General features: G+C 54.7%; 1 protein-coding gene across 9 annotated transcripts in view; it reads left to right on the forward strand.

The window, feature by feature from the left end:
- The first annotated feature begins 1,110 nt into the window (after positions 1 to 1,110).
- Positions 1,111 to 21,000, forward strand: part of SLC13A5 (solute carrier family 13 member 5) — a 29,467-nt gene continuing 9,577 nt past the window's right edge. For 2 of the 9 annotated variants that reach the window (XR_005017715.1, XM_036835954.1), the window contains exons 1-10: positions 1,301 to 1,881; positions 7,090 to 7,218; positions 7,501 to 7,637; positions 9,932 to 10,119; positions 11,109 to 11,274; positions 12,764 to 12,886; positions 16,150 to 16,365; positions 17,202 to 17,302; positions 18,359 to 18,477; positions 20,400 to 20,561. Coding sequence is in view for 7 of the 9 variants with exons in the window: in XM_036835954.1 (XP_036691849.1) it covers positions 1,780 to 1,881; positions 7,090 to 7,218; positions 7,501 to 7,637; positions 9,932 to 10,119; positions 11,109 to 11,274; positions 12,764 to 12,886; positions 16,150 to 16,365; positions 17,202 to 17,302; positions 18,359 to 18,477; positions 20,400 to 20,561 (1,443 nt within the window). In the remaining 2 variants the exon portion in view is untranslated. Of the gene's footprint in view, positions 1,169 to 1,300; positions 1,882 to 5,422; positions 5,518 to 6,825; positions 6,851 to 7,089; positions 7,219 to 7,500; positions 7,638 to 9,931; positions 10,120 to 11,108; positions 11,275 to 12,763; positions 12,887 to 16,149; positions 16,366 to 17,201; positions 17,303 to 18,358; positions 18,478 to 20,399; positions 20,562 to 21,000 lie in introns of those variants that run through there. The other 7 variants (XM_036835950.1, XM_036835948.1, XM_036835951.1 and 4 more) reach the window with 7 other exon arrangements.

Genomic DNA, 21,000 nt, shown 5'->3' on the forward strand with positions numbered 1-21,000 from the left:
TAGTGGAAGGGGAGAGATGAGGTATGCTGTACCTGAGCAGAAGCTCTAGAGGTGCTGCGAGGTCCCACCAGCCCTCTTGCTCCTGCTCTCCGCCTTGGGAACAGCATGTCCTGAGAGTGTCTGCTTCCTCAGTCTGGGTCTCGGAATGAGAAAGCAAGTGAAGCAGACCCACAGTTCAGAAATGAGAAGAATATGGAGCTGCCCACAATCTACCCACAGCCAGCAGCAGAGTTGGAAAACCGCAGACTCCCAGCCGACTTGCAGCTCTGGAGTAAATATTTGCTGTCACAAGCTGAACCTAGCGAAAGCTGACCAACACTCTCTTCTAATGGCAACATCCTATACTCTGAGCGAATCAAGCTGAATTTTGGTTGTTGAATTTTTAGCAACCAAAACTTGTTTACAAATAAAACAGTGTTCCCAAGTTAAAGCCTGGAAACAAGCGATGCCTGCTTTTATTAGCAGTGACCAGTCCTTGTAGCTGCTCTATCTACAGAAATACTTACACACCCTGCCCAAATAGACACAAATAGACTCAAAGAAAAGTATCTAAAGTTTAAGAAAAACTATTCACCAACTGCATTCTTAGGCATGTTTTATGCATGTCACCCTCTCAACAGTAATACCATTCTCTTTGCTACAGTATCAGCCATAAAAATATGAATTGGGAGGGATTGGATTCATTAGTCTAAAGTTAATTTTTTACTTACTGCAATTTTAAAAGGGTTTTTAAATTTTAACATAGTTTGATTTATAAGGAGTTGCAAAAAGAGTACAGAGAGTTCCCATATACCATTCTCCAGACTGCCCCAACACAGCATTCCATATAGACATAGTATGCTATTAAAAGCAGGAAATTGACATTTCTCCTCTCAGGGCAGCCTTGGTTAAGTCCCTTCCTCTCTGGACCCTCGTTTCCCCTGTAGAATGGCAGTAGCTGCCGCTGTCAGGCGGGCTCAGTCCGCCTTCCGCGCACGCAGTGCCAGCAGGACGTCGGCGGGCTGCGCCAGTGTCCGCTGGAGGGCGAAAGCACCCCGGGCTGCGGAGGACGGTGGCCTCACCTCCTCCGCGATCGCTGGAGAGTGCCCGGGATGCGCTGGGTGGGAGAGGGCGCGCTGGGGACGAGTCCTGTGCCCAGAGCAGCGCGGACACTGCAGGGGAGCTGAGGGTGACGGGGTTGGGGGGGGGACTGGGGGGCGGGGAGGCCCGCGGAGCCGACGGCGCTGGGCGCGCGGTGGGTCGCTGCGGGAGACCCCTCCGGGATGGGAGTGGGAGGAACAGGAGTAACCAGGTGAAGAGGAGGGAGAGGTTGGGGAGATGGATCCGAAAGACTCAGAAACCGCTAGGGACTTTCACCGGGGACCCCGGCAGGGCCCAGGAAGGGCAGGTGCGGATGCAGAGGGGGCGCCGCACGCCTAAGCCCGCAGACTGAATGACCGATCACTCCCGCTTGGCCGTCCGCGGGCGCGCCTGTCTAGGGCACTGCAGGAAAGCCTCGGAGAGCCAGGGGGTGCCAGGGCCCAGACCACTCCTGGAGGGCCCGCCCGAAGCGCTGGAGTCCGTGGGCGCCGCCCGCCTCCGCCCGCAGGCAGAGTTGGGGGCAGGCTTGTCCCACCGACCCCGCAGGATTGGCCCCGCCCCGGGGCCGCGGGGAGGCCCCACCATGGGAGGCGGAGTTGCCGCCGCCCCCTCCAACCCCCTGGACTGCGGCGCCTTCTTAAGCCCGTGAAGCTACAAGCTGCCCCTCTCTCGCCTCTACCGCCAGGCTCCCTCTCCGCGATGGCCTCCGCACTGAGCTATGTCTCCAAGTTCAAGTCCTTCGTGATCTTGTTCGTCACCCCGATTCTGCTGCTGCCACTCATCATTCTGATGCCCGCCAAGGTCAGTTGCGTCTCTGGGCAGCCCCTTGGATTCTGGGCGCCGGGTGCCCAGCAGCGGGCACCGAACCCGGCAGCATTAGGTGGAGCGCACGGATTCCCGGGGGCGGGCACGGCTCCCCTGGGGCACGGACGCTCAGGAGCTCCGGGTGCTATGGGGGGTGCCCTGCAAAGAATTCTGACAGCCATGGATCTTGGGGTTCACAGATCCCAGGGCGCAAGAACTGTTTTGGCAAGCACAGAAACCCAGAAGTTAGCACCGATCTTGGCCACACAGCCCCTCTATAGGCCCAGAATCTCCCCAGAGTGCATAACCCGGTCCCCAGGCCCCCCAAATGCCACCTGTACCAAGAGGGAGCCTGGGGGCTTGTCTTTCCCTTCTTTCTCCTGTCTCTTCCCTTGGGGAATGGGGACTTCCCAGCTGTAGGTGGCTTCCGAGGCCAGTCGGGGACCTACACGAAAAGATCATCACCTAAGTGAACCCTGAGTGCCATCTTTGTCCCTCTCTGGCCCTCCTTTGAGCCTCGGTTTCCCTGTCTGTGATCCACATTTCTTTCCAGCTCTGAAACCTGGGCAGCCACAGCTGAGTCAGAAGCCTGCTCCCAGCTGAAAGGCAGGTCAGGTCGGCCTGCTTTTGCTCACTGCCCGCTGTGGCGGCGGCAGGAGGCGGGACACAGTCCCAGGGCTCACGCCTTGGGTGGCACGACGCAGGGTCTCGGGGAAGCTGTGTCCCAAGCCCTGGCCTCCTGGTGCTCCCAGGAGGGAAGCGGAGAATGAATGGCCTTGGCCACAGGGTGGGGGCGGTGCGGGGAGCCCTGGCCCAGGCCCTGCTGGGCCGTGCGAGGCCTGTTTGGCAGAGACCCGAGCCCTTTGAAGGCTTTTGTGGCTGCTGGCTGCTCCTTCCTCATTCCCTCTCTCCACCTTCCACTCTCAGCCCAGACAGGAAACCTCAGCTCCCCCCAGCCCAAGCAGGTTTGGGAAACAGAGGGGCTCTTTAGGGGATGTTCTGAGGGCAGTCCTAGAGGAATGAGGTTGTACTGGGGTATCGGGAAGCCAATCTTTGAGAGAACCGGACTTCCACCTTTCACCCATCCTTGTGATTTTAGCCAAGCCCCTGCGTTCTCTGGGCCTTGGTGTTCTCATCTGTATGATGGGGCAAGGTGGTTTGGTTGTTGACATTTTATGGCTTTAGGTGCCAAAAGGGATTATGCTGGTTCCTAGGATGGGGGAGGGGGAGGCTGGGAGGAGCCCTTGGGTGGGCTGAACACAGACCCTGGATGGGCCAAGGACAGCAGGTCCAACTAGAGGGGTTCTTTAGTTTCCACACCAACTGTGATCGGCCATATTTCCTCTGTAGAAAAAGATTTGGGAGGGAGCCAGGCAGGAGAGCTGTGATTTTAGTTCTGCTGGTGGGGAGTGATGCTCCCTGGACTAATTATGGTAGCTTTGCTGACCTTCCTGCTCCGGAAGAGTATGACCGAGACCCCACCCCCACCCCTGCCCATCCCATCCCCCAACACACAGGTGGCCCTGAGCTGGGACCCCCAACTCAGGCTGTGTATGCATGTCATTAACCTGCCCCGGGAGTGAGGATCAGGCGAGGGAAGAGGAGGTATCAGTAAAAGTCATTCCAGGGGCTGACTTCATGTGCTTTCTCTCCCGGTGGTGTAGGTGACTGGGAGCCAGAACCCTGTCTGCTTGTTTTCTCCCTGTGTGCTTCTGTTTTGGTCACCACTGAAGAGCTCCCCGTCCCCACCCACGGCCACAAAGTTTGCAAGGAAACCTAGGGCAGGGGGCAGCGCAGCGGGGAAGCTGGCGAGAAGTTGGCAGCCTGGGCGGCCCCGTCCAAGCGGGGTGGCGACTCCCAGGGCATGTCACCCTCTGCCAGTGCCCGGGCCCCTCTCCTGCAGCCTTTCTTCTTTTACTCATCTCCTGCACCTTGCTTCCTTCCTGTCTTCATCTCTGCTCCACTTTTCTGCCTGTTCTCTGGGTTCTTTCTTTAAAAAAAATAGCTTTTTATTAAATAAAAATATATATTCATTGTGTTATTAAAGTTATGTGAAAATTCTTATGTTTAAAGTCTGTGAAGTATAAAGTAAAAATGAAAAGACTTTCAAATCCCATAAGACTCACACACAGTATGTTCTCTTAGCTACATTTTTTCCATTAAGCACTATGTCATGGACGCCCTTATTTGTTAATAATTAGGTAAATAATGAGCCATGGTTTTCTTCAGTTGTGCACTTAACGTATTTTTTGAGCCCCACTATGTGCTCTCCACGGTGCTGGGTGTGGACTTTTAAGTCCCACTGTCCACTGTGAGCTCAGCTTGAAGTGCTCCGCCGGCCACATTCTCAGCGGCAGGGAAGGCTCCGAGCTGACCAGGAACTGGGCTCCCACCTGCAGGCAGAATCCGTCTCATTCTGCACGGTGACCAACCCCTCCTCAGGCTTCTCTAAGGTCGCCTGTCCTATTCTGCTCTCTCCACAACACTCTGGGAGCATTCTAGACGAGGGAGGGTCAAGTTTGCTGACTGGTATTATTCAGGGATGGGGCACCTCCTGGGCCTCCTGATAGGAGCATGGAGGTGAGAGGGCAGTTAGCCTGTGTCTTTTCTGTTGGTTACTTCTGGCGCCTCTAGGAACTGTCCCGGGAAAACTGGTTACACGTGTCACCTGCCGCTTCTAAGTTCAGATAATAAAAAAATCACTTTCTGTGTGCCATATGTTAAGAATGGGTACTTTTAAATCTTCGATTTACAGGTGAGGACATGAAACAAGCAGGGGGAGGGGCCAGGGTTGGGAGTGGGAGGAGTATTTTATCAAAGACATCGTTGGGAATTGTTCTCACATGATGATAAGAAGAGGGAGACTGAGTTTTAGACAGTATTACCGTTTTAAAATTCTCTACAGCACACCGTCTTATTGCCCCCCCTGCAGCGGACCATTCCTACCTCTCTCTCCCTTGACACCAAGGCCCAGAGAAGGCGTAACTGAAGGCCACACAATGGCAGACAGCGGACATTGATCAGGCCTGCCCGGTGTCAAAGCCTGGTCTTCTAACCACGTTGCTATCCTGCCTTGGGCCCAGAGGCTTCAACCAGCATTGATTCTCCCCTCCTTCCCAACAAAGGGACATCTGACAAAGTTTGGAGACATTTTTTGTTGTCACAACTGGAGAGAGTGCCACTGGCATCTAGCAGGGTGGAGGCCAGAGATACTGCCAAACATCCTACCATGCACAAGACAGGCCCCCGCCGCCCCCAACACAGAACCATCCAACCCAAAATGTCAGTAGTGCCGAGGCTGAGAAACCCTGCATTAGACAGTAGGGAGGTGTCCTGGGGTTCTCATGGGCTGCCGAAGAAAGATCTATTTTTATCACTGATAACACGGTCCAGACAAAGAATGTCTCAGCCTTTGTGTGACGTTCCATGCGTATAATATGTGTTATCTCGGGTGGTGATAAACAGTGATTGTGTGCAGGTACGTTTCCCCAGCAGTGTTGTCACAGCCCATGCTGTGCTGGTCCGTTTCTCTAATCAGCATTTGCAGTGTCCCCTGGGTTTCAGGCCTGTGCTGGATGCAGAGTGACACGGATTCTGCCCCCCACTGCTCACTGCACTGTTCAGTGTTCAATGGTGGGTGAAATATAATGCCAACCCAGTGTGCTAATTGCTGCGGGTGGGGGCGTGCATAGAGGAAGGACACAGACCCAGACTAGGGGCAGCAGTGAACTGAGCCCCCAGCACTCACTCCAGGCCAAAGGAACGGTGTCATGTGTGAGAGCAGCCGTGGGAGGCGGAGCATCTGCCTCAGTTCCCACCAGTGCCCTGGGGTCGCAGGAGCTCGGGGTGGGAGTGGGCATGGGAGATGTGGCTGGAGGGCCCTGCAGGGCCTGCTCCATCACAGAGGGTCTCCCAGGACATGCTCAGGCATTTGGCTTTTGTCCTGAAGGCAAAGGAAGGCTTTTAAACAAGGGAGTGATGTGATCCGGTTTGTAAAAAGAGAAAGAGGGAGCAGCAGTGTGGAGTGATGCAAGTAGAAAGATCGTATTAGAAAATAGCTGTGCTGTAACACCTGAAATTAACACAATATTGTAAATCAACTATACTTCAATTACAAAAAAAAAAAACTACAGTGAATAAAACAGCAAAAAAAAAAAGATAGCGGCAGTGATGCAGGCAGAAGATGTGGCCTGAGCAAAGGCAGGGCCACAGGGTGAAGGAAGAAGGGAAAGAGGAAGATTTTGGGGTAGAAGCTATAGGTTTTGGAGGCTGATTAAAGTGGAGGGGGCTGGAATGAGGGAGAGGCAGAGCCTGGGTGGTTAATAATGATTATAGTAAAAATGCTGATGAAACAAAAAACAACCCAGGGAGGTGGGCATTATTATACCTATTTTATTAGGTGATGAGACGGAGAATTAAAGTCCTACAGTGAGTAAGGGGCCAGGGCTGCGAGCGCTTGAACCAAACCTAGGTCTGTCTCACTCCAAAGCCAAGATCCCAGTGGCTAAGTAGCTAAAGGGTGTGAACAGGCAGTTCACACAAGATTAAATACGAACAGTAAAGCTTGAGACCCTTGTAACTAGAGAGGCTAATAGACACCAAGACCATCTTCTCAATTATAATAAACAACAACCCTGAAAATACTCAGTGCTGGCCATTGTCTGAACGAGCTGGTTTACAACACACATTTCTGGGAGCCGAGAAAGTTGGAGCAGCCTTTTGAGAAGGAAATTAGATACAGATACCAGGAGTTTGAGGATGTGCTTTGGGGAGCCTTTCCTAAGAATTGCACTTACTTTGTAAAATGATTTAATTTTTAGAGCGGGTCATCAAAAACAGTATTTTCTTTTTTTTTTCTCTTCTTCCTCTTCCTTCTTCCTCCTCCTCCCCTTCCTCCTCCTCCTCCTCCTCCTCCTTTCCCCCCTCTTCTTCCCTGTGAAGACGTGAGGATGCAAGGCTTGGAGAGGTGAGAGACCTGCCCAGGACTGCACAGCTGGGGGGCAGGGGGCAGGAGTCTCTTGATGACGGGTCCTGTGCCCGCCTCACTGTCCTGACCCTGGAAGGCTGTGCTGACGGGGGCAGGGAAGCAGGGGTTCCCACTGACATGCCACCCTGTTTTGGCAGTCCATGCCCTGCTGTCCCGAGTGTTCTGGGGTGGGGAGCGGGGCGGCAGCAGCTCGCCAGGCCTCAGTGCCGTCTCTTCAGTTTGTCAGGTGTGCCTATGTCATCATCCTCATGGCGATTTACTGGTGCACAGAAGTCATCCCTCTGGCTGTCACTGCCCTCATGCCTGCCTTGTTTTTCCCACTCTTCAAGATTCTGGACTCCAAACAGGTGAGCAGTCCCAGAGCATCCGGGCGGCTTCCTGCTTCTCTCCCAGTGGCTCCTTCTCCCGAGCCCTTCCCTGAGCTGCCTAGGACCCGGGGGACCAGATAATACCCTGTTTGTGGGCTCTCTCTGGCATAGAGACATACCCTTGACCCTCCATCCCCATTCCAAGCTGCCCTGAAGTCAGCATCTGCTCTGCTCGCCTATCTCTGGGGACTTGGGTGACCCTGAGCCCAAGCAGCGTGTGGTCGGGGGCAGGCCTGATGGGGCCTCCATGCCATCCTGCAGGTGTGCGTCCAGTACATGAAGGACACCAACATGCTGTTCCTGGGCGGCCTCATCGTGGCTGTGGCTGTGGAGCACTGGAACCTGCATAAGAGGATCGCCCTGCGCACGCTCCTCTGGGTGGGGGCCAAGCCTGCCCAGTAATTACCCCTTCTCTCTCTCACCGCAGGGCCCTGCAGTAGGCCCCAGGGCCAGGGAGGGGTGCGTGGCACAGGCCAGATCACCCACAGGCAAGGACTGGCCATGGCCTTTCCTGGGCTTGGCAGCCAGGCAGACCCCTGGGTGGGTGGAGGCCAGATCAAGCCATGCCTGGTACCCCCAGGGGCTTTGTGGGGAAAGCAGGAAAGAGATGGCTCAACTACCCAGCTCGGGGGGAGGCGGAAAGGTCATCCCTCCAAAGCTGGCACATCTGTTCCCTCTGCAAAGCTGCTGCTTACCCCACCTTCCCCCCATTACTCAGTCGTCTCACCCCTCTCCAAGATCTCCCCTGCCAGTCACAGGTCATTCCGACCAAGCCGTGGAGTTGATACAGCAGAATCACCTGGGTGTACTGAGCGCCCGCAGGGCCCCGGGCATGATACCGGGGGCTTATTTACCACCTCATCTGACTCTCACCGCACCTCTGAGGGTTGGGGATTATTCCCATCACCCACGTTCTGTTCTGAGGCAGAGAGGAGTTAAATGGTTTGCTGACGTCACACGGGGATTGGACCGGGCCTGTCTGATGGGGCCTTGGCCCCTCTAATTGGGAACTCAGCATGCACCTTTTTTTTGAGGCAACGTACTCCCTAAATGATGGCGTGACCCAGCCCAGCCCTGGGAAGGCAGGTTGGTTACTTCACAGTAAATCCCTCCTGCTATGTCCTCATGTCAAGGACCATGCTGGGCTCTGAGCACACAGAGACCCTGGCCCGCCCAAGCACCCTTGGTGCCTCAGCTCCCTTGAGTGAGGGCTTTGTGACTCTCTGACCTGTTACCCGAGCCCCTCCAGTGATTGGTTTACAGGGTCAAATCAAAAGCCATTGCATTTTCTAGAAATGTGAGGCCTCAGAATTCCTGCTTTTAGGATCCTTTGAGTGGTTGGCTTTTCTCCATCAGCGGGTGGGCCTCATTCTGGAGTGTGCTGGAGCGCTTTCGCTCCCAAATCCAGGACGTTCACACACGCGTCTCTGCTCCTTCCTGCCCCCTGGCTCCTCCTCCGAGCCTGGCTTCCGGCTGCCCAGGGCACTGCCTGTGCTGGGGGCGACCTGTATGTCGAGGCTCCCTTGGTGCCTTGGAGCATCATGTTGAAGCCTCATTCATGTAAATTCTGACCCTCATCCTAGCCTGGATCCCAGCCTTTGTACTTATGGGTCCATGAGGTCTACTGCACGGATACCAGCTAAAGCCCGGTGCAGTGCAGCCCCGAGACCCTTCTTCAGGCAAGTAAATTAGTGGCCCTGGGGAGAAGCCTGACTGCAGAGGGGCATGGGGACCAAGAGGTTGAGTTCCATTTAGCCAACCGCCCCTCCCAAGCTCCTCTGCTCCTGGCCTTGTGCCAGGTGTGCGGGACCCATGGAGAAGAATCAGACCTTCCCTGCTCACGTTCTAAGGAGAGAGCAGACATGGAAACAGTTTCAAATCCAGCCAGCGAGAAGTGTCCTAGAGAAGACTGAGGAGGGTGTGGTCAGCCCTACCCGGTGTGCACTGGGAAGGAGGTGACAGAGAAGGGATGCTGCCTGAAGGCTTTGAGAGACCGTGAGGAGTTTTCTAGGCAGATGACACAGGTGGCACAGAGGTGGAAGGTGGGGTGTTATACGGAAAGGGAACGTTTTCTGAATACTGTCTGGGGATCCGGTCCACTGCAGAGTGGAGGGCGGCAAAGAGTGTGGAGGGAGGTGGGGCAGGGGGTCAGCCATGAAGGAGGTCCCACTTCCCCAGGGCCCTCCCCGGCTCATCCTACCCCTGAAGGCTGACTCCACGCAGCCTTTCTGAACTCATGAGGGGAGAAGTGGGGTCAGGGTGGGTGGGAATCTTCTAGACAGAAGTGGGAAGTTTGGTCTGCCTGCACATAGGGCTGCTCCAGCGCACCCCTAAGTCATATTAGGGCCAACTCTCCACACTGGGTCTGCACAAACTGGATGCTGGTGCTTCCCTTGCTAGACGGTGAGCGCCTTAGAACCACGACTGAGGCTGAGGCCGCCTGGTGACCCGGTAGCCAGCAGAGTAGATGTCAGTAACGTTTGCGGGAGAGAGGCAGAGGAAGGGAGGGGAGGGAGGGAGGGAGGCACTAAAACTGCAATCCCTTCCTGGACACCCAATCCTGAACTGGCCTCAGCACCTTGGCCCTGACCCCGGGCATCCCTGCGGGGGCACCTAGCCCCCCGCTGCTCCCTAGGGCTGTGAGAGGTGGGGTGGGGGACCCTCCGGCTCTCCTCCCGCCCCTCCTCTGCAGGCTGATGCTGGGCTTCATGGGCGTCACGGCCTTCCTCTCCATGTGGATCAGCAACACGGCCGCCACGGCCATGATGGTGCCCCTTGTGGAGGCCGTGCTGCGGCAGATGGAGGCCACGAGCGCAGCCACCGAGGCCAGCCTCGGGGCTCTGGAGCTGACAGACAAGGGCAAGGCCGGCGAGCTGCCAGGTGAGCCCCTGGCCAGGGCGGCCTTCCCCTCTGTTGCCAACAGCTTTAGCCACCTCCCTGCTTCCTGGAGCCCTCCTTTTAGCAGGCACATAGAGAAATACTTAGAAGACGCTGTTTTCCTAAGTTTTAGGAATGTGGTTAGTGCATAAAAGTTAGATCCTTAAATAGAGCTTATAGCAAGTTCCTGCCCTCCGTTCCCGCCATCACAGAAATGAATACGTGTTGATTTGATCATTCATTTGGGTATCTTTTGAGCACCTACTGGATGCCCCTCAATCCCTTCTACCCCTACTCATCCTCAGGGAGCCTCCTCTGAACAGGCCAAATCCCTCCACACTCTGTTCCCGCAGGTACTGGGGTTGGTCATCCCACCTTTGCTTCCCCGCTAGGCACCGAGCTCAGGCGAGTCAGAGAGTGCCTGTATTTTTCTCTGTCTTGTTCGCTACCCCCCCAGGGCCCAGCGTGGGGCCACTCAGGGCCTGTGCTGATAGCCTGATTGCCAGACCCTGGGCCAGCAGAGATGAAGCAGACACACTCATATTGTGGAGCCCAGTGGGATGGAGTCAAGAGGCCCCTCGGTTAGTTCATCTGACTTGGGGGAGGCCACGGGTTGCCATTAGCCAGACTCTGAGGGAGCGCAGAAAAGGCAGAGACCTTGCTAGGAGGAGAGGACATCTGAGATGGATTTGGATCCCTCCCTCCAGATGAAGGGAACAGCCTGAGCAAGAGCAAGGAGGCAGGAAAGAAAGGAGTGTGTCTGAAGTTGCTGACTTTGCTCGGAGCACTGAGGAGCCTGGGCCTTGCCGAGGGACGTAGCTGGGGGGCCACGTGGGGCCGGATAAGAGCACTGGGCTGGAGGTGGGGGAGACAGAACCTGGGCAGGGAGCCGGCAGAGCTGGCACGCCTGGGTCCTCAGGTCAGCGGCAGGGTCAGGAGCTGGGGCTGGGCAGGTGGTCCCCAGTGTGCCCACGGCAGTGTGCCCACCACAGGGAGCCAAGTGCATTTTGAAGGTCCCTCCATGAGGCAGCGGGAGGTCGACAGGAAGAACATATGCAAGGCCATGACCCTGTGCGTGTGCTACGCAGCCAGCATCGGAGGCACTGCCACCCTGACCGGCACGGGACCCAACGTGGTGCTCCTGGGCCAGATGCAAGAGTGAGTCGCTGGCCATGCCTTTTGGGGACAATAGTGGGGGGGGGGGATGGGGCTGGAGGGGCCCACCCACCTCTTCCTCCTCTTCAGCTGGGCCCTGGAGCCGGGATGGGGGTGGGGGCCGCCTGGCTGGGGTGAGAGGATGGGCCGCCATCAGCCTCTGTGGCCCAACCTCCCTGCACATGCTCAGGACCCCACAGCGTAGGAGCTGATGTCCACAGACTGGGTTGCTTTCTGCTCAGGACAAGTCCTGCCTTTCTTTCCTGGGCTCAGGATTCTCGCTCAGACAGGGAACGTGGATTGAACGCGGAGCTGGTCATGGGAATTGACAGTGTAATCCGAGAAGCGGGTTCCTTGGTTAAAACTTATAGAAAATAGATGCCCCTAAAGATGCTTCCCTCAAAGCTGGCTCACGACCTCGGTTGTTAATGGCGATGGTCCTATGACACCCGGAAAGGTTAGAGGTTAGGTCACCTGGTTCCTCACTGGCTCTTTCACTATGGCCCCTCTAATTGCCCTTGAGGGGGACGTGTGCCCCTGTGAGGCTCCAGGTGGGCCATGGGGTGGTTTAGAACTTTCCAGCCTTGGCCACAAAGGGACCCAGGCTTTGAGGACCCAGTTCTGTTCTTGGCCTTGTGCTGGGTGGGGCTTGGGTCACAGAAGTGAGAGGCAGCTGAGGGTAGCAGACACCCAGAGAGTTCTGGCGGGTTGTGTAAACGTGTTAATGAAGATAAGTACAAATTGCAGTGGGCACAGAGGGAAGGAACAGAAGTATGGCGGTGCCCGTCCTGTGCAGACAAACACCCTGGACAGGGGTGGGGAGGGCAGCTGGGAGGTGGGAAGGGCAGGCCTGCAGACACTTGAGGTCGAACAAGCAGACTGTTTTGCTCCTGCAAGTGTTTTCTGTAATGATAGCCTTATGGTTCTCCCTGAAATTCCTCTGGGCTGAATGGGAAAAGCTCTGTGGCTAGTCTGACACCCTTGGGCTAAAGGGAGCAGTGCCTGGGGCTGGGGGCGGAAGTGACCCTCCTCCAGCCCCCAGGAAACATCTTCTGGTCCCACCCTGGGAAGCTTTTGAGATTTGATTTCCTAGTGGGGGGCCTTCCCTTGCAGAAGCCCACGGGGTGAGGTTCTGAGGCATCTGTGGACCCCCTGGAGCTGTTGGCCAAATTATGTGTGTACAAAGGTGTATTTTTCTGGCCTGAAGGGCCATGCCTTTCATGAGCTTCTCAGCGGGGTGTGGACCTCCAGGAGGGTCAGTTGGTCGCTCCTCAGGCTTGTCTTGTGCGCGGCCATGTTCTGGGGCCCCTGCTTGACTGGGGTAATGCTGAGTGATGGGTGTGGGTGGCTGGACTTCAGGAGGGGGAGGCCCCCGCTCCAGACCACCTCTCGGGGCCCGGCTGCCGCTCAGCCTCCGCCCGCAGGGTCCGGCCCGCCCGCTCTCCGCAGCTCAGTGTCTGGTAGAGATGTGGACCCGTATGTTTCCCTTCAGATTGTTTCCTGACAGCAAAGACGTCGTGAACTTCGCCTCTTGGTTTGGATTTGCCTTCCCTAATATGCTGATCATGCTGCTGCTCTCCTGGCTGTGGCTCCGGTTTATTTACATGAGATTCAAGTAAGTTTGAGATGCTTATGGAATAGGGGATCTGACCACACCTCGGCTCAGCAGGGGAGTCTAGAGAGCTTCTCCTGTCTGGCCCGGACCATTTCTCCAGCCCCGTCTCCTGCTAGTTTGCCCTCCAGTTCCCGCTACCCCTGCTGCTCACCGTGCCTTTGCACGTGCTGTTCCCTCTTCCTGGCAAGCCACTCCCTGCCTTCCTACCTTCCAACCTCCTCAGTCCTCAAGGCCAGTTCAAATGCTCCTTCCTCAGCGACACCTTTCCCAACTGCCCCCACCCCCACTCCGATTCTGACGGATTGCCTGCTCGCTGCTCCGGGCTTCCCTGGGCACACCACGCCCTGCCCCTTGGCACCTGTAGTCATGCTCCAGTGCCATCCCTCCCCCGACCTGAGCTCCTCTGTGGCCTGCGGTAAGTCCTCTCTGACCGCTACACCCGGCCCAGCTCCCAGCCCAGGGAGAAAGGGCAGGTGTACCGTTGTCAAAGCAATTAACAAGAAGCTTTGTTCTTGGTGCCCGTCAACACTGCTGGACAGACTTCCACTTGGCTGCCAGTGCCCGTCAGGCCAGGTCACAGCAGACCTCCTGATAATATCCACATCAGTCCAAACCCAGATTTACTGAATGCTTACAATGTTCCCAGCAGCGCACAGCTTCTGCAAAGTTTACCTTCCAGTTCCCAGCACACAGCTGGCCAAGAGTCAACCTTGACAGCAGCCAGACTTTGGACAGAAACCATGATGTGTGGCTGACAAATACCTCAAAAGGTTGTTGTCATTTTTAAAGGCACAAACTTATCTGTGGCGTGAAGGTGACCCTCTCACACTGGAGTGTAAAGTACCTAGCTGTGAGCCATGTGCTCTGTGCCTTAGTTCACATGGCGCTCGAGCCCAACAAAAAACAGAGGCCTATGTGGCCAAGAGATCTCAGAGCTGAAAGGTAAAGCGCCCACGAAGACCTGTGAGTTAATGGGAAAAAGGGGCACTTTGGTTAAGTTTTCTTCTGAAGGAGGAACTGTTTTGAAATCTGCCGTTAAAAAAAAATCTCTGTCCATAATCAAAGCAGCCATAATGACGACTTAATGGTAGCTGTAGGCATTCGTCGCGCACCCCACCCTGCCTGGTGTCCGGGCCCCCATGTGAAAGGGAAGCTGCTCCTACGGGTGCTTGGCTGCACAGTTTGAATCCCTCATCTGGTTGGTCGTGGAGAGCAATGTCAGGGTCATTCCCTCCAGCCTAATTCAGAAAAACTGTATCTTCCTGAGTTTATGGGCAGCTTCCTAGGCCACATCCAGCCAAGGGGGCCACAGACCCTCCCAAGACCACCCAGGACTCTTGGGATATTCCTGCTGGCTTACACCCAACTTTCCTCACCAGGCTAAGCCCTGAGTTAGGGATGACGGTTCTTCTGGACCCCTGCCACAGGGCTCGGGGTCCCTTCGCCTCTCCTGCAGCGCATTGACCCAGTTCATCATGCACCCACCCAGCTCCCGGGGCCCCCACAGGAAAGCTGGATCCATTTGCCTGCATCTCGTGCCAGCCCAGCGGTCACCAGACGGATTAACCCAAAGATGAATGTGAAACCACTTAGTGTAAGAGGGACCTGAAGGCCTGGGGGCACCACTGCAGGGGGCCAGCACTGGACACCTGCGTATATGACGCAGCCCCCAGAGTCTGCAGCCAGTGTGGTGTCGGGATGTGTCTCCAGCATCAGACATGGGCTGGGCAGCTACCAAAGTCACCCCTTATCCTGGAAGCCTGAAGCCTCTGGTCCAGCCCCAGAGTCTGGAGAACGACAGGTGGCAGCAGATAGGTAGTGGGTGGAACACAGACTCTCTCATGCCAAGGGGGCGAGGACAGAGAGGCCAGCTCCCACGCCAGCAGAGCCATCCCCATGCTGGATGGTCTGGAGGGTGTCCCTGGCGGGTGACCCTGAGGACAAATGTCCTTGCCCCTTGTCCAGAACGGAGATCTTGGCAGGCTGTGCAGACCCGAGTCCCCATCACTGCCACTTCCTTTCCTAACCCCTGAGCACCACAGGAAGCTGTGTCCCAACCTCCTTGAGTCCCTGCTCTAGGCCGTGCCCCACACCCTGCATGGCCCTCACCCTCTCAAGGGTGGTTCCCGTCCAGCCCTGGCTTCAGCATTTGGCACCTCAGCACGTATTCCATTAACCCCTGTGCTCCTAGGAAGTCTGTTTTAGGGTCCCAGGAAGGACTCCCACAAGGGAAGGCTCTCTAGGGATAATCCTCTTGGCCTTGCCCCCCACCTTCAGGCTGACGGGGGCTGGAACGTGTGACTGGAATCCTCAGTGGATCCCTCGGGGTTGGCATCCTGTGTGCCAGTGGCCCCAGTCAGCCCCTCCCCAAGGCTAGGTACCCTCTGTAACTCCTCCGAGATCCCTCCTCCTTCCTGCCCCCTCCTGCCAACACTCCCCAGGGAAGTCCTGCAGGGTGCCCTGGGCAGGCGTGTTGGCCAATGGGCACTGGTTCCTAGGGAGCCCGTCCAAGAGCAGGACCTGGCTGGCTTCCCTCCTGCCTTCGCCACAGCTACTACGAGCCCCCGAGTCTTCTGCGTCCTTAATCCTACGTGTCAGCTCCTTGCAATGCAAGTACCCACCCTGCTCCTGCCTGACCCAGTCTGCTGGGACCTGTCCCTGTTCCTTGTGTCCTCTTGAGCCACCTGCTGATGGGGACTGGCATCCTGGCACCATCGAAGGCAGCTCCAGGCCGCAGTGGGAGGAGGAAGACGGAGCATGTGAAGGAGCCTCGGCCCCACCTTGAGCTGGTTCCAGATTTCTCACGGCCACCCCCAGATGTCGGCAGCCACCGGTCTCTAGGCGACTGGCACCTGCCAGGACCCCCGTGCCAGCAGTGGCCTCGGTTCTGCTTCTTTCTGCTTCCTATGCTCCTGTCCATCCCCTGCTCCGTTTTGCTCAGCCTCCCACCCTCCTGCATCCTCTCTTCCTACCTCCACTGTCCCTGACACCCCACCTGGGCCATCTCAGGCTTCTTCTGGGGGCACCCTGGGGGCATATGCTGGGTCCATAAAACAGAGACTTTGCCCCACTATGTCCTGTGAGGTAGGGTAGGCAGATGACAGAAATGGGGAGTGGGAAGGGACTTGCTCAAGGCCCCCCGGGGGACAGGCAGCCCTGTGTGGCTTTCTATCATGTTCTGCTGCCCAGTGTCCACGCTTCCATTCAACCAGCCCTGAGTCAACCAACACGCCCCGCAGTCCTCCTGTCTTTGCATTCTCTAGTATTAAAGAGTCCTGGGGCTGCGGGCTGGAGAAGAAGAGTGAGGAGAAGGCTGCCCGCGAGGTGCTGTGGGCGGAGTACAGGAAGCTGGGGCCCCTCTCCTTCGCTGAGGTCAACGTCCTTCTCTGCTTCTTCCTGCTGGTCGGCCTGTGGTTCTCCCGGGACCCCGGCTTCATGCCCGGCTGGCTGTCAATCGCCTGGGTGGAGGGCAAGACAAAGTAAGTGGTTCCTCCCACAGCACCCCCCCCCCCCCCATGGCTCTCCTCCTCCTCTGCCGTCTGGTTCTGGAGCACTCTGTTGGTTTCTGGACTCAGTCTTCCTGACAAGCTCACAGATGTGTTCTTGTGGCCCCTCTGGCCCCAACAGGCTGGCAGGGTAGCCAGGCTGTGATAGAGAGAGGCCGGTTGGGCTAGGACTGGGGCTCTCAGTGCTCTGGTTTCCAAGTCTCTGTTCTGCCATCTTTCCTTTCTCATGTTTCTTCAGATCCGGGCGAGTCCCTCTGAAGACACACATCCTGGGGTCCAGAAGCTTCTTTAGATAGAGACTTGGCAAAAGGGGGGATATGAAGTTTCTCTCCTGGCTAAGATGTTATGTGGTCAGAATAGAAGAAAGGTTGAGAAACATGCATATCCTAGAAAGGGCAGAAGATGTGCACAGGGAGATTGCTGCCTGTTACTGCTTACTCCATTTTGAAGGTCTGCTTGGGGTAGCCCCAAAGTCCTTGTGGTCACCCTGGTGAACCCAGAATCCCGGAGAATCTGGTTGAGGAGAGCTCATGAAGCTCACCTATGGAGCAACACAGACAGAGAGGGAAGTGAGCCCCTCGGAGTCACTCAGAGTTGGTGGCAGAGCTAGGCCGAGAACATGGGAGTCTTGGTTTCCAGCCGGGATTCAGTCTACCTCATCCCTCCCGATCTTGGCCTTTGCGGTTCCAGTTTTCTTACTCAGACGAGCCCATCTCCTCACGTGGGAGCATTCAGACACAGTGCAGGCTTGTTGCATGACTGTCAGTGCAGCCAAGATGGGCTCATCCCATGTGCTCTTCCCTACCCAGGTATGCCTCCGATGCCACAGTGGCCATCTTTGTGGCCATCTTGCTATTCATTGTGCCTTCGCAGAAGCCCAAGTTCAACTTCTGCAGCCAGACTGAGGAAGGTAAGGCTCCTGTCCTGGCCTCCCATTCATCAGGGTTGGGGCCCCGGCAGCAAAGGATCTCCATGGTGTTCCCTGGGCCTGGGAGGGAGAACATCTCACCCTGTTGAAAAGGACTGGCTAGATTACAAAGTCTGGGCACAGCGTATTTTCCAAGCCTTCTCTGTATATTGTTTAGTGCAGAATCTCCTCTTTTGCTTTTTAAACATTTGAAATCTTATTTATTTTACAACAGGAACAGAAAGAGATTTCCCATTTCCCATAATGCCATCAGTATTTTGGGGGTTTCTCTTTCCCTCCCAGTCTTTGTTAATATGCATATATATTATATGGCTATAATCAAAACATACATAATTTCAATCCTGTTTCTTTACTGGTTTTTGTTTTCATGTTTTCGCTTGTGGTTATGCTAGAAACATTTCCTGCTATTGCCACAGTCTTCAGATTTATTTTCTCTAATAACGGCATTATATTGTATCGCGGGCTGTAACCATTCCCCTGTCACGGAGCATTCTGGCTGTTTTGAATTCTTCATTATTATAAATTAATGTTTTCGTGAATATAGCTTTTTCTTCGAGGGTGTTTCTTCTTTCGGATAAATTTCTAGCAGTGATTGCAGCTTGGGTAAAAGAGTATATATGTCTTAAAGGCTTTTAAAATGTATTGGTAAATTGCTTTTCAAAAAGACTGCACCAATTTATAACACTAACAGGAGTGTATAATAGCTTTACCATATCATGTCTTTACCAGCAGTGGGTGTTGTAGTGATTACCGTAAATTTTAGCTAATTTACAGATATGAGACGGCACTCATTGTCCTTGCAGGCTTTTATTCCCCTGCATTAGATCTCTTTTACCTCTTTTGCTTGCTAATGCTGCTCTGGGTTATGTATGGGTTGTTTTGTTTTTTTTTTCCTGGCCACGCTACATGGCTTGTGGGATCTTAGTTCCCCAACCAGGGATTGAACCTGGGCCCTCAGCAGTGAAAGCACGGAGTCCTAACCACTGGACTGCCAGGGAATTCCCAACGTATGTGTGTGTTTTTATCATCTCTTCTCAGAAAGGAAAACACCATTTTATCCGCCTCCGCTGCTGAACTGGAAGGTGGCCCAGGAGAAAGTACCCTGGGGCATCGTGCTGCTCCTGGGGGGTGGCTTTGCTCTGGCTAAAGGATGCGAGGTAACTTCTCCACTGTGGGCTGCCTAGGGCCCCTTCCTTCACCAAGAGGGCAGCTGAGAACTGCTGCACCCCTCCTCCTCGGCACCCCAGGCCTGTGCCTGTGTGTTTCTGTGTCTGTCTTCTCCATGTAACTGTTCATTTCTTGAAGACGGGGCCTCTGCCTTGTCATCTAGGTACCCTGCACCATGAATAGTGCCTGGAATAGAGAAAGTACTCTCTGAGTGATTTCAGAAATGAGTGAATGAGTGACCCTGGTTAGCCAAAAGAGATGGGGGATGATGGGAGGTCTCCTGTGGGGTTTGGTAATAACAATCTCTGCTTTGATTTATTCTAGGCAGATCTTTCTTTCAAGTCTTTGTGAATATTTTCACCATTACCCTTGGTTCTTCTTCCTGATGAACTTTGTTGATATGGTTGCCATTAAAATTTTTTTTTCTCTAGCTAGGTATGTAGCGACATAGGAGGAGAGGAAGAGCTTTTGGGGGAAAACACCCAAAAATGCAACTTTCTTACCTCCCCCCTTCCCTGATAGGGAAGAAATGAGCCAGAGGGAGGGATGCTTGGTGCTGCGTTCCTCTGTCCATCCGTTCATCCATCTATCCAGGAATAGAACGTAATAGATAGACTTGGTCTATCTTATTATTGCTGTTTCCTCAGCATCTAGGACGGAGCCTAGCACATAGTGGGTACATAACTATTATTTTGATGAACAGATCCATCCATTTAGTCACCTCTCCATCCATCTCTCATTCACTCATTCATTCGTCATCAAACCTTCCTATTATGTCTGTGTTAGGTCAGGCACACGAATTACAGAGATTGATATATGGTCCCTGTTCTTGAGGATTTCACAGCCTAGAGAGGGGGACATGTTTGGAAGAGCATTTCAGAAAGAAGTGACACATGAGTACAGAAATCAGCGTGTTGTATCCAGCTGAGGAACAGCAGATGATAAGGCTGGTGAGGCTCACAGAAGCCACTTCACTGAGGGTCAAGATAGGGAGTGTGGACTTCATTCTGAAGGTGGTGGGCAGCTACTAAAGGCTTGAGGCCAGAGAGTAACTTGGTCAGATCTGCACTTGGGAAAAATCTCTTGGATGTCTGAAGTGGAGGCCTAGGCCGGACAGGGGTTGGGGGAGACCCAGTAGATGCTCCATAGCCTTCATCTAACACAGGCTCAGAACACTGGACTCCATGGTCCACTGTCTCCTTTTTGAAACTCCTTCCTCCTTTGGTCCCCAAGACATCATTTTCTCCTGTCTACTTCTAACTCTGACTATTCCTGCCCTGCCTCCTTGGTTGACTTTTCCTCTGTTCTCCCTTAAACATGAGTGTTCCTGAAGGTTCTGTCCTTGGCTTCTTCTTTGTTCACGTTTCATTCTCTCCCTGGACAATCTATTCTTAGCCTAAAGCCCCAAATCTAAATTCCCAATTTCTGGCTCAAATCACTCTCCTGAGCTTTAAGAACTGTGGGAGACAGAGAGGAGATGATGGACATGAGATGTTTTGGGTGTCATGGTGACTGGGCATAAGAAATAAGGGGGACAGAGACCCCAGGATGACCCCCTAGCCTTCTAGGTTGGACACTAGGTGAGTCTAGTCACTGGGCTGGGGAGCCCAGGGGGAGCAGAAGATGAATTCAGGTTGGGGCATGTTGGGTCTGACACGCTCATGGGATATCTGTGTGGAAATCCAGACAGCAGACCAGCTGGGCTGGAAACGAGGATTTAGGAGATAGCAGAGTGAGGATGGAGACTGAAATTGTGGGTACGGATTAGATCACCTATGGTACGTATGCAGAGAGAGAGAATCGGAAGTGAAGGATGGGCTGAGCCCTTTGGAGACAGATGAAGGTCCCTCCAGGCTCCGGAGGAACTGTGAGCCAGGAGCCCTGTGGTGACTGCCCTCCCTGTATTTCCCAGGCCTCGGGGCTGTCAGAATGGATGGGGAAGCAGATGGAGCCCTTGCATGCCGTGTCCCCGGCAGCCATCACCTTGATCTTGTCCACACTCATTGCTGTGCTCACTGAATGCACAAGCAACGTGGCTACCACCACCCTGTTCCTGCCCATCTTTGCCTCCATGGTAAGTAACCCTGCTGGGGGTGATGACCCTTAGTCATCATTTCATAGGAAGCTGACCATATCCTGGGTCCCTAGAGAGACAGTGACATCAGGGGCCCAAGCCTGGCCAGGCTCTGGAGACCTGGGTCCTGAGCCCTGCTCTAACACAGACTTGTGTGCCCTTGATGGCCCTGGGCCTGCGCTCAATGCTTCGCTGGTTCTTCTTTGTATCCTCCACGCTGACCAAAAGTGCTAAGCAACAACCAGGTGCCCTAAATTTATTTATGAATGTAATCGATTATTTCTCAAGCTGGGGAGACAGGGCTTACACCACGGATGCCATGGGGGAATGATAGAGGGTCTCTCAGAATGTAGCACAGGTGAGCAGGAGGCCTGCAGGACAGGGGGACACCATTGGCTAGAACCCGCCAGGAAGAGATCTTGGGGGAAATGGAGCCTGG

Source organism: Balaenoptera musculus, chromosome 20 (assembly GCF_009873245.2).
Source record: "Balaenoptera musculus isolate JJ_BM4_2016_0621 chromosome 20, mBalMus1.pri.v3, whole genome shotgun sequence".
Classification (NCBI taxonomy): Eukaryota; Metazoa; Chordata; class Mammalia; order Artiodactyla; family Balaenopteridae; genus Balaenoptera; species Balaenoptera musculus.